General features: G+C 39.3%; 1 protein-coding gene across 2 annotated transcripts in view; it reads right to left on the minus strand.

Annotated features, from left to right (window-relative positions):
• The window catches only part of ARHGEF3 (Rho guanine nucleotide exchange factor 3), a 256,764-nt gene that overhangs the window by 148,268 nt on the left and 95,183 nt on the right, over positions 1–13,313 (minus strand). The window contains exon 1 of one of the 2 annotated variants that reach the window (XM_032798834.2): positions 3,679–3,782. The exons of the other annotated variant lie outside the window; for it this stretch is intronic. Within the exon in view, the coding sequence (XP_032654725.1) occupies positions 3,679–3,711 (33 nt within the window). The 5' untranslated portion in view covers positions 3,712–3,782. Of the gene's footprint in view, positions 1–3,678; positions 3,783–13,313 lie in introns of those variants that run through there. 2 annotated transcript variants of the gene reach the window in all.

A 13,313-nucleotide genomic window follows, 5' to 3' on the forward strand; every position in this document is an offset into this window, starting at 1 on the left:
AAAGGAGCTCACTCCAGTCAAGTGGAGGGGAGCCAGAGGAGAGGAAGTGCGTGTGAGGAGCTGGAAGCAAGAGGTGCAAGGAGCTGAGACTGAGAGGGTGTGCTGTTGGAGGACTAAGGAGTACAAGCATTATCAGACACCAGGAGGAAGGTCCTGTGGTGATAAAGAAGGTATTTGGAGGAGGCCATGGGGAAGTAGCCCAGGTAGTTGTAGCTGTCATGCAGCTGTTACAACAGGCACTATAGACAGCTGCAATCCACAGGGCCCTGGGCTGGAACCCGGACTAGAGGGTGGGTCCGGATTCCCCCCAAACCTCCCAACTCCTGATCAGACACAGGAGAAGTTGACCCAGACTGTGGGAAAGATCACTGAAGTGAGCAAATCTGCCAATAAGCGCAGGACCCACCAACGTAGAGGAGGAACTTTGTCACACGTTATTTCACATGTGACCCTTATTGGCCAAGCTTATCCCATCTGATTAAGGAGATCAGTGGAAGCCATTTCTACTTGGTTCCTGAGTAAGAGGGGCTGCTGTTTAGCTGTACTCTGTCTCAGCTGAAAAAGCGAAGAAACAAAAAATCTCTTAAGTAGTTAGTATGTGAGTGTGAAACTATGCCTCTAGCTTTCTCCCAGTAAGAAGAAAGGCTTATTTCATTATATAACAACTTTTACACACGGTATTTTTTTTTTGATTGATTCAAGAGAACCCATTCAAGCATTGAGAATCCCCTGCACGATTCTCATCACTAGTGAGATTGCACATGTTGCTGCACTTGCTCATCATACTAGCAGAATTTGTAGCAGAATTAAATAATTTATCTAAACTAGGCCTGTACGTGAGATTCAACCAGATTTATATTCTAGGCAGCTGCAGTCATCCATTATTGGTAAAGCCCTACCAGATTCACAGTCCATTTTGGTCAATTTCATGGTGATACGATTTTTAAAATAATAAGTATCATGATTTTGTGAAATTTCAGATTTAAATAGCTGGTGTTGTAATTGTAGGGGTCTTGACCCAAAAAGGAGTTGGGGGGGGAAGTGTCACGGTACTGCTACCCTTACTTCTGTGCTGCTGCTGACAGCAATGTTGCCTTCAGAGCAGGGTAATTGGAGAACGGAGTCTGCTCGCCGGGAGCCAAGCTCGGAGGGCAGAGCCACTGCCAGCAGCAGCACAGAAATGAGGATAGCATGCTATGTTACCACCACACTTACTTCTGCACTCCTGCCCTCAGTCAGAAGCCACCACTCTCTGGCTACCCAGCTGTGAAGGTGCAGAAGTAAAGGTGGCATGGTATGGTATTGCCACCCTTATTTCTGCACCGCTGCTGGCAGGGCACTGCCTTCAGAGCTGGGTGCCTGGCCAACAGTTGCCACTCTCTGGCCGCCCAGCTCCGAAGGCAGCACGGAAGTAAGGGTGGCAATACTGCAACCCCCACCCTAAAATAATCGTTACCCCCCCTGCAACTCCCTTTTGGGTCAGGACCCCCAATTTGAGAAACACTGGTCTCCCCTATGAAATCTGTATAGTATAGGGTAAAAGCATATGAAAGACCAGATTTCATGGGTGGAGACCAGATTTCATGGTCCGTGTCGCTTCATGGCCGTGAATTTGGTCGTGCCCTAATTATTGGCCTAGTATTTTGCTTTGTCTCTGCTATCTCAATATTCTGCATTCAACATGGCTGTGCTGATATATTTAAAACCACAGACAGTTCCTGTAGTTAGTCTTTGATCTAACTACTTCATGTAACTTTTGTCAGAATTATGTGCAAGCTATAACATTGCTACACTGAAGATACCGGTTATAACCTACAGAAAAACAATTTAGCTTTCTTTGTAGTGACTCATTGCAATGTCTGTTCTGAATTAATTTTTTTTATTTCCTCCCTTATTACAGCCAAGTTTTTCAAGGTAAGCACACAAAATTGTTCATGTAACTGCAAATACCCAATGTAATGCACAGACTGAGTAGTTACATGCATCCACATATGCATGACAGACAACCACAATCATATAATACCGTATACAGCACTACGTGTTATATTTATTTATTTTCACAGAACTCCTAGCTATTTAATTAAAAATGAAGGTTTTGACACCTGCATGTGTATTTTGTTAAATCAGCAACAGTGAATGCACATAGGAGATATGATGAGTGATTTTACAAGACTCTGGCAATGTGTAATCACATAAGTAAAAGAACCACAGCTCTTGTCTCCTACCAATAAATTTAAGACAGGTCTTGAAAAATGATAAATTCAGTCTCAAAAAACAATGTAATACTTTCCAAAAGCTCAACTGCAGATTTATTCTTGCAAGTTAAAGTTTCAGAAAAACATTGTAAATAATGTTTACTGCTAACAAAACGTAGGATTCTAACTGAACAGGCATCACTTCACTATTGTAAATATTTGTATGAAAAGCCCAATCCAAACATTTCATTATCATGTAGTTGCTTAATTATTTCTATGTTGGATCTGAAAGAGTCTTCTGAACAATTGTGTAGGGTAACTGACCCATCCTGCTTCATACTATGGGATTGATTCTGCCACCAATATACATCGACTAGTAGTGTGGCTATTTCACCAAGTTCGGTGCTTGGAAACATGAGTAAGGTTGGCAGAAACAAGCCTAAACTTCCACTACATTCCTTGAATGGGATAGATCTTAGCATTTTTTGTTGCTGTACATTTATAATGAACAAAGAACAAATATGTTCCTATCTAATGTAATGAACACGTTGTAAAATACTACCTGCAGTACTGCCAGCACAAATACAGACAATGAACCCATCAGAAGATAATTTGTGTGTTCTCTATACTGCATATATATGGTAAAACACAGAGGATAAAATAAACCCAGGAAGGATACATTGACAAGACCTGACTAACAATAAAGAATACCACGTTTCAACTTTTATGTCAATATTTAATGTGCAAATATCCTACCAGGAATTAAATCAGTTTTAAAAAAAGCAAAACATGCAAGTAATTTGAAGATCGCCTCATTTAGTAAGAAGTTCTCTAGTCGTCCAACTGGAGAGATCATATTAGGGGTTCTGGAATTAGACCAGTAAATTAGTTAAACTTTACCCACTTAAGACTTGATCAAACACCTGTTACTCATGATAAGTAGCATTTAACCAAGTAGTCATATTGAAATCAATGGAAATAGTCACATAGTTAAAAGCTACCTAATGCAAGTAAGTGTAGCCACTGTTTAATATGTATTATGTATCTTCCTCTGTGCCCAATCCAGAAAGTATGAATCTGTTACAACTCTCCACTTCAAAATCTAACTCTTTACTCAGTTCAGTCCCCACTGTTTGACAAAAGGGTGGTCCTCACATAAGCGTTGCAAAAGCAGGCCCTTCAGTATTTTTTTAATCACCTCTTCTCTCATTTTACAGCAGAACTACAAAAAATAAATACAATTTTAAAAACGCTTTCTTTTGTAGTATTATAGCATGTTACATATTCATGTTTAAGTACATCCTTCCCTTACATAAATAAATAAATATACTCTCTAAACAACCCCTGGGTTGCATGTCTATCTGACTTTAAATCCTGCCATGCATTTAAAGTAAACAAAAATCTGTGAAATTTTTGTGCACAGAAGACAGACACACACACACACACAACACAAAACAGTAAAGTAACATAGCCCCTGACATACCTGATGATGTATAAAAAAGCAACACCACACCATGAGGTACTTTGTAATTTACTGTACTCAGATTTCAAGACGTTTCTTAATCCTCTTTATACTAAAGTGGTCCGTTTTTCTCCTCTCCACTTTCTGCAGGAACTTCTCCCCATGCAGCCACAATGCATGACAGGAAGCAACAGCAAGGTATATAGTACAAGTCTCAGAAGTTGAGAGATGCACACGAGCCCAACAATCTATATTTTGAGGGGTTTTGGTGGCTTTTTTATTTGTTTTTGGGGGGAGCAAATCATTCATCTCTGAATACTACTTTGCAGTTAATATATTTAAACAGGTAGAGTAGTTATTTAAAAAAAAAGTGCTACCAAGTGTGAACGACACTCTTTTGCTGCTACAATCAATGTGATTAAGATAATCACTAGTAAGTTTTACTAGAATGGGCAGGGCTATGAAGTTGTGGCTATGAGGCTCCCGAGTTATAGGAGAAAATGCACAGTAGGAGTGGGGGAGGGATGATTGTAGACTCTCGACAATGATGTTGTGCTTTTTTTGTCTTCCAAAATGTCTTGATTAGTGCCAACTGTACATGCTTCAGTCAAGAAAACAAAGCAGACTGTAGCTATTTATTGGGGGGCTTTTAAAATATATATTTCATTGTAAACTTTGATTAACAAAGGTTTTGAAAGGTCCTCATGAAAGAGGCAGGGTAGTTAGCTGGGAACTCCTAAGCCAGCAGAAATTAAGCAATAGTGGGCAAAGATCCTAAAAGTATAGAAGCACTGCTGAAGTGAGGCCTCAAAATAAGATTTTGGAAAGGGTCCAAGTTCTGTAGGAAAGAAACTGCAGGAACTTCACATGAGCTTACTCCTAGCCCTTCTGAGCTCACTAGTTCTACAGAACTGAAGCTAGAAGCTTCATTCCGGCTGATCTTAGTTGACCCACAAGAGCAGAACTTCGGTCAGTTCCTTTGGGAACTAGACAACCTTCACTTGACTGGAGTTTGGAAAACAGTGACTGCACTATATTAAGAAAACACTGTGTTATGGTTTTGGTGTTTTTAACGTATCAGACAATACACTCAGGCTACCTCAGTGACACAGAATTGCAAACTGAAGAGCAGTCTTCAAATTTCAGACTTGTGACCCTCATCCTGCAAGATCTCCATGTGCACATTCACCCCTCCCCCGCACTGACATCGGTAGAAGCTCTGTTTTTGAAGGGCTCACAGGATTAGGTCCCAGTCTCATGATCAGATCAGCAGACTACCTCCTTGAGAGTTTTTGCATCTGGATGCTAACAAGTTTCTTCTCGGGTAGGAAGAGAGAGGAGAGACTGTTTAAAAAACAATTCTCATCAATAAATCTCCAGGCTCTCTCAGCTCATGTACTATTATTTTATAAAAATTTCCAGTATTTGCATAAATTTACATGCATTGTCCCTCATTAACCTTTAGAACATTGTCTCATTGTCTATCATTAAAAATCATATATCCTTTAAGCATACAACAGATAAATCCCTTGAGGAAATCTTTTGTCCAGTTATCTAAACACAGCCCCTAATTTTGCTCAGTGTGATTTGTATATGTATTTCTGTGTACTTTCTTTAGGTCACACAACCAACTGAATGTACACATGCGAAGGACAGCTGCATGTAATTTATGTGAACAAATATCCACTGATCCTGCTGTTTTAATGACTCATCAAAAGGGAGGGAAAAGATCATGTCTTCTTGAAAAACACATTTAATGTGAAATATTTTCTTGTTTTATATTCAAAGGCTAACTCAAAATCAAAAACATGAAGCTATCAGAAGCGAGTCAATGAAGCCACATCTATCTATACCAGCTGAGGAATTGGCTCATTATATTTTTAAGATTTTCATATTCTGATGAATATGACTTTGGGATTTGGAGATGTTCTAAAGCATAATAATGTTAATATCCCAACTCTACAAATGTCTAAAATAAGGAGAACAGTGTGAGAACTTGGTTATGGCTAAACGTAATTAAATTTGCATGAGTCAGGTACACTTAATATGGCTGAGCAAAAGTTAAAAATCATTTTTAAAAGGTAGGCTCTTTGAACTATACTGTTTCTACTGATCATTTGATGAACAATAGGCAAATCATTTAACAAACAATATTTTGTTACCTCTGACAAACATCTTCTTTTACAAGAAATTACTTTTAACAAGTGATATACTGCTTATTTCCCATGCTCCCCCATCTTCACTCCACTTATTTTCATTTCTTCTTATTTGCTCAGATCATCAAATACAGGCTTGTTTTTCAGAGCTTTATATATTTCTGACAGACAGGAATATCAAAAATAATTTGAGTTGGGGAGAAAGCTAAAGACCATTAAACTTTATTTCACATTTTAAGACGACAAAAACTGACACATACTGGTAAAAGTGCCTCAGTTAACTGTAAGACCTTCATCTTTTATCAGCTTAAACGATAGGCTTCTGCTGAATGCAGAGGAAGGAGACAGGCTACGAAACCGCTAAACTGATATAAATCAGCAAAGAAGTAATTTGAAAATGAGAATCACCGTTTCATTTTCCTTTTGATGTACAGACAGATAAAAAATGGAAAGGTTAAAAAAATGCCATAGGGAGTTTTCTGACATTTAGGCCAAGACTTTAAAAAATGACTAGTGATTTTAGTCACTTCAGTTTTGGGATGTCCAATTTGAAACATCTCAAAGGGGCCTTATTTCCAGGGAGTGATGTTCAGTACTTATGAAAAAATCAGGTCCCCTTGAGGTATCTCAAGTTGTACATCTAGACATTGAGACACCCAAAAATCACTGGTCACTTTTGCACAGCCTGACCTTAATTTTGAGAAAAATATTTTTGAACAGACCTAAATACACACACACACACACACACACGCTAAAAATCTTTCAACAACATCAACTGCAAAGTGGATTGTGGAGAATAATTATTTGCAGTAGCATGAACTATTGTAGCATTTTGCACACTAAAATGCAAGTTACTAACTGTGCAAAATTTCTCCCCCCCCATTACCTTCTAAAAATCTTTTGACACTGTTAACGAGAGTTCCCTCAACAGAAAAATTTAGGAACATGCAAATATTTCCAAATTTTAAGTAAATCCTCCATGTGAACTTCATCTCAACAATTTTTCATCTTTGGGGTACAGTTTCATACATTACATTACTGAACCAAAAGAAATACCAGTAGATTAAATTGCTTCTGTTACACAAATGAACTCCTGTGCTTGCTACACATCCCCTCAAGAATTATGCCTGATGTGTAGTTTCAGCCAAATCACAATTACCTTGTTTGTTATTTGAACCAATGAACTGGTGCAGGAAGAACTCTGTTCTGTGAAGTGCAGTTCTACAGTAGATCAGTGAACTGTAGATTTGCTCCCACTGAGTAGTGCTGGCTAAAGATCAAACATCTTAAGGGTCTAGTGTTGCAAAATGAAAGATTATAAGAGGTCTAGACGTGGGCACAAATCAGTTTAATGCAGATAAAAGCAACCAAGATAGGCAGAAATAGGACAGAATGAGACTTTCCCTGACTGCAGTAGTATGGCAAAGTAACCTTAAAACATTGTCAAATGTAATGTATTCTCCTTGTTATTTTAAATTCTTATAGTCATTACTAGCTTTTCCTTGCACCAGATAGGCTGAAGTAACTAAGTAAAATCATCAGGGAAGCTATTTTAAAAATATTTCTGTGATCCTCAAAAGAACAAACCTTTAAAGTCTTATGAATTTTATAGGCGTTAAATTGCAAAAAAACTGAAGTAGGCAGGCAGGGACTATAAAATCATTTCCTGGTAACACTCAGATTTCCTTATACCACTTCCTGGCGATCACAACGTGTAAACACTTAACCTTGCTGTATCTGTGCTCCTTTATGTATTGATACAATACAAAAGAGATGAATATATGTATATTACAAGGCCAAAGAGTAAATCTGAAATTTTGCTGCATATACAGCCAGAAGCAAATTAAAATGAGACTATGTAACTTTGATAGTTGAATAATCTAATTATACTATGTATTGTGGTTTTGTATTATTATATTACAATTATATGCCAGTTCTTAAATATTTCAAATGAAGTTCCAATACATTTCTTATGAAATTCAGTGTTACATTTTGGAAACGTATTGAAAGAGTTATTCTGCCTTGAAGACAAACAAACAAAAACACGTTTATAACTTCCAGTGCAGTTCCGTCACAGACTGATAGCATATGTCTCAGTGTTTGTGCACTGAAATTTTGTAGAATAAGCTATTGAAGCCAAAAATGCATTTGCAGAATGTAATTAAGTCTCAATTTTGCCTTGACACGTGAGGCATACCGATGTGTACACTGGCAAATTAGCTGCAGCAGCACGTAAGTATATGCACATGCATATCAAAAGTTGAGAGGTCCCAATCCATCAGAAAATAGCCTCCAAGACATATAACTCAGCTCAAGGTAACTGCACAGCAAGGGAAAATATTCCTAAAAAAGAATGTGTGGCGGTGTAATTGCAAACAAAGCTTTTCACTGCTACCCCTTTTCAAACAGTGCAGTTGTCCTCACCCTACTCAATCACTGAACACAGCAGAAAAATAAAAAAGGTTTCAGAAAGAAATATTAGACTATTATATCTTCAGTGCAAGTGAAAAAAGTGTTGGATTAACAGTGCTGGATACTGTGAGTCTTCTATATTGTCTCTTAGCCTGACATGGACTGATTATCTGAAGGGACAAAAGGGTAGTTCAGCCTCCACAGCCATATAATCTTTGGCAACTCTGATTGGAAGATTCAACAAAAAGGCCAATATGTCACTCTTCTGATGGCAGTTTTTGTTATACAGACATTTGTCCATTGGGAATTGGATTGAAATGACCAAATTGTTTCACATAGGTACTTTTCAAACAGACTGACACTATTCACTAGTTTCTGAATCAATACAGGCTGACAACACAGAACAAATTGTTATTTACCTACTCTACAAAAGTCAATATAAGTCATTGCTCTTTATAAGTCACTGCTCTTGCACGTTTTCTGCACCTAGTTAGCAAATGGCTTGCTATCTGTCAACCTGAGATCTTTGCATGTCATCAACGTCAATGAGCTCCAACAGCATCCACTTGACATTCAAGTTACTCATTTTCCATGGGGACATCTTCCATATGTACTGCAGCAATGAATAAAAAGATGGCTTGAGCTCCCACATTGTTATTTTGTTCCCCATTTCTTTCACACATGTACACATTTATACAATCAAATTTCAAGGGGCTAACACAACAAAAGTTTGAGCTCCAGAAATGACAAATAGATAAAATCAAGATACACAAACTTATGAAGATTGCTCACCTGTCACCTGTGGAGCTAGAATTGCTGATGAGTGGAATGCAGCACTAGAACATTAGCTTTCTTTTTATAAAACTAGTTAATACCAGCAATCCTGACAAATTCCCAGAAACATACTGCCCAAATAGCAGGCAAAAGTAGTTAATACACCACTGTCATGTTTAGTTGTGTGTTAGAGAGAGACAGTGAAATGGAGAGATATGTATGGACTAATGGTCCAAGATCAAAATCCCTCTGAAGTCTTGGGCAAGATACTAAACTTCTGTGTCTTAGTTTCTTCACTTGTAAAATGAGGATAATACTTCCACAGACACACAGGTATGGTGTTATTAATCTGTAAAATGCTTTCATTGCTTGCTATATCTATATTTTAGGCGATCTACTGTCAGCTTGCATACATCTGGTGCTACTCGGACTTTCCAAAACAGCAGAAGAGTGAGAGTAAAGATACTCTAGCCTGTTTCACCGGAGCTATCCAGAACCCTGCAGCAAAGTGCAGAAACTGAAAAGAATCATGTCTATTTCACTTTACCACTACTTAGTAGAAGTATAGGCATTAGCAGAGGCAGGCACTGAAGCTATTAACAAAAGCCTGGAGAACATGAAAATGCTGTGACTCACAGGATCCTCCTTACAGCAGCCAGGAAGCTGGGAGATATGGGTAAAGTAATGGAGACCCGCATCCCCAATCCCCCAGGACACAAGCCTCTGGGATATGGTAGCAGAAGAGAGTGCTCCTTCTCAGGTGAGTAGAGGCTTCAGATGGAACCACCAAATCAGGTCCAGGAAAAGCACTCTAATAAGAATCCCAGCTTCTTTCCTTTTCCCAGAATCTGGGGGAACTGACCTTGTTTGGGGGGGGCCAACCTATCATCTTTCATATTGTCCACTGGCTAATAGGAGTCTGACACATTAGGTTAACCCTGGATATTCAATCAGGTCACCTTGAAAGTTTTTGTTCATCATTTCACAAGACATTACAATTCAGTTAAATATAAATGAAGTATCTATCTCTATAGGTTATCTTGCCTGCTTTTTTTTAAATTTTGAAGTTATAATTCAGTTGAAACAGAGTGCAATATATGAAAGCTAATAAAATAAGCAGGGCAGTTCAGTATAAGAATCAAGCTGAAAAGCAGTTTAAACTTGAAATAACTTGGCTTTCATGTTATCAACAAAGGTTTAGCAACTTTCAATAACCACAAAATACTACAGCAAGGTAATAAAAGCATATAAAAAACAAGGGAAATGTGGGAGGGCTATAAGTGACAGCATGTTGATTTCTCTTCTGCTTTTATTAGCTTTGTAAGTGGACTCTTTCAGCAACAACACTTTTGAAGAGGATATTGATTTATGGAATGATAAACCTAATTTTTTCGGTATTAAGTGTTCATTTTGTATATATTTACTAGGCTTCTAAGTTTACTTTTAAGGCAAATTCCAGATTTCAATATTCCAAGATCAGAAGAGACTACTGTGATCTTCTAGTCTGACCTCCTGTATAATACAGGCCAAAGAACTTCCCCAAAATAATTCTTAGATCAGACCTTAAAAAAAAAAAAAAAAAATCAAATCTTGATTTTAAAATTGTGGTGGAGCAACCACCACAACCGTTGGTACATTGTTCTCAATGTTAATAATTAACACCTTATATCTAGTCTGAATTTGTCAAGCTTCAATTTCCAGCTGTTGGATCATGTTATACCATTCTGATAGACTGAGGAGCTCATTATTAAATATTTGCTCCTCATGTACATACTTACAGTCTGTAATTAAGTCACCCTTTAACCTTCTTTGTTAAGATAAATAGATTGAGCTCCTTGAGGCTGTCAAGGTGGCCATCCTGCAGCAATAAAACTTCAGGACCAGACTTCAAAGAGAAACTGCTGAGCTTCAGTTCATCTGTAAATTTGACACCATCAGCTCAGGACTAAACAAAGACTGTGAATGGCTTGCCAATTACAGAACCAGTTTCTCCTCCCTTGGTTTTCACACCTCTTCTGCTAGAACAGGGCCTCATCCTCCCTGATTGAACTAACCTTGTTATCTCTAGCTTGCTTGCTAGCATATATATACCTGCCCCTGGAAATTTCCACTACCTGCGTCTGACGAAGTGGGTATTCACCCACGAAAGCTCACGCTCCAAAACTTCTGTTAGTCTATAAGGTGCCACAGGATTCTCTGCTGCTTTTACAGATCCAGACTAACACGGCTACCCCTCTGATACTACAAGGCAGGTTCTCTAATCCTTTAATCATTCTTGTGGCTCTTCTCTGAACTCTCTTCCAAATTATCAACGTCCTTCTTGAATTGTGGACAGAGTATTCCAGCAGGGGTAGCACTAGCGCCAAATATAGAGGTCAAATAACCTTTGTACTCCTACTCAAGATCTTATGAGGAGTAACATTCTTACCCACCCACTAACAAAAGCCAGTACTTAAAAATATTATTTTTCTTGAACTGTTTCCAAAATGAGTTTCCTTCAAAAGCCGAGCTCTCTTGGGAATAAGCTTCTAGCAAACATGGAAGATATCTAAAGTCCACTGACTCTCTCTATGCAAACTGTTTTTAACAATGAATGCAAAAATAGAAAGTTTGGGATAATTTCAATTTACATTCTAAATTATTCTCAGATTTTTGCTCTGAATTTTTCATTTTAATCAAAAGCCATGTCAAACAAACCTAAATCCTCTATCCTGACTTTTATGAAGCCGTAATGGCCAGCGACTTATCAGCCTACCTGAGCAATCACCTCTGTTCCCATGCCATGCTCCCACAACTGTGGTCAGCTGGTTTTTCCAACCTGGATTCCCCTTATTATAAACCAGGCGGTGCAGTGGATGACAGGGGTCTGAGACGCTGGAATTTGCTTGCCCTCTCCCAGTCCAAAATAGTCTGAATTTGGTGGCCTTCCAGGCACATTGCAAAATATATTTGTTTGATAGGTTTTTGAGTTGTCTGAGAGTATTCATCTGGTAATGATGAAGAGTTAGGAAAGTTTTTGTAGGTGTCTGAGTTTCTACTGAAATTTTTATTTATTTATATTACTGTGTGTCTATGACCCCTAGTCAGAGATCAAGAAATGATCGTGTTCGGCGCTGTGCAACACACAGAACTAAAAGATGGTCCCCACCCCAAACAACTTGCAAGCTAAGACAAGAGACAACAGGTTGATACAGATAAATTGATGGAGGAGTACAATGAAACAATGAGATAGTATTGGTCAACATGATAGGCACTGGTCTCGGTACATCAGTGGCCTAATGGTTCTCAAGATTTTTGTGGGCATCACAGTCAAGGATAGTTTTGAAGAGGGATTTGAGGGAGGATATTGAGGTAGTTTTGCAAGTGTTTATGGAGAGCTCCTTCTAAGCATGAAGGGTAACATGGGAGAAAGTGTACTCCTGAGGGAATTCTGCGCCATTGCACCTGCGCAGAATTTATGGGTCCCCCACAGATTTCTTTGCTTCCCAACAGAAAAATGACTTTCTGATTGGGAAATTCTCCCACCGAGCCTCAGCCACCCTATACTTAGAACTCCCTTGATGAGCGCCACTCCCCCTGAACCTGGACCACCCTGATGAGCCACCCACACCCAGATCCTCACCCCACTGAGCCCCAACTAACTGCATCTGGAGTCCCACTCCACTAAGCCTCACTCCCTAAGCATCTGGACCCATATTGAGCCCCCCACACCTGGATGCCCCTGCAGAGCTCTATCCCCCCTGATACCCAAACACACACCTCCCACTGAGCCCCAACTACCTTCACCTGGACCCCCCTGCAGAGTCCCATTACCATTGCATCCAGAACCCCCCAATAAACCCCTGTGCATCCAGATCCACCCGTATCTGGATCCCCCACTGAGCCACTTGTACCCTGATTGCCCCATTCAGAACCCTTTCAACCAACACCTGGATCCCCCCACCCCAAGTCCCTACACACTTGGATCCTGCCTTTCTGAGCCTGCCTGCCCACACTTCATGCACCTGGCATGGAGGGACAGGGCCCTGGAGTGTTTCTGGGACAGGCCCAGTCCTTATGCTGTGTCAGGGTTGGATGCAGCTTCACCATCAAGTCCATGTCAAAGGGGGAGCTGCACAGTGATCTCCAACCACTGTGCAGCCAGTGGCCTGTGCTCCCCAATGCCATGCTGGAGCTTCCACATTTATTTGACAAATTTTAAAATACTGTGTGCAAAATATGGAGGAGGCTGTACACAACTTCTCTCCCAGTTAGAAATCACATAAAATGGGTTATATTATGAACCAGAAATAAATGTATTAACTATAACAGGTG

The sequence above is a fragment of the Chelonoidis abingdonii genome, chromosome 17 (assembly GCF_003597395.2).
Source record: "Chelonoidis abingdonii isolate Lonesome George chromosome 17, CheloAbing_2.0, whole genome shotgun sequence".
Classification (NCBI taxonomy): domain Eukaryota; kingdom Metazoa; phylum Chordata; order Testudines; family Testudinidae; genus Chelonoidis; species Chelonoidis abingdonii.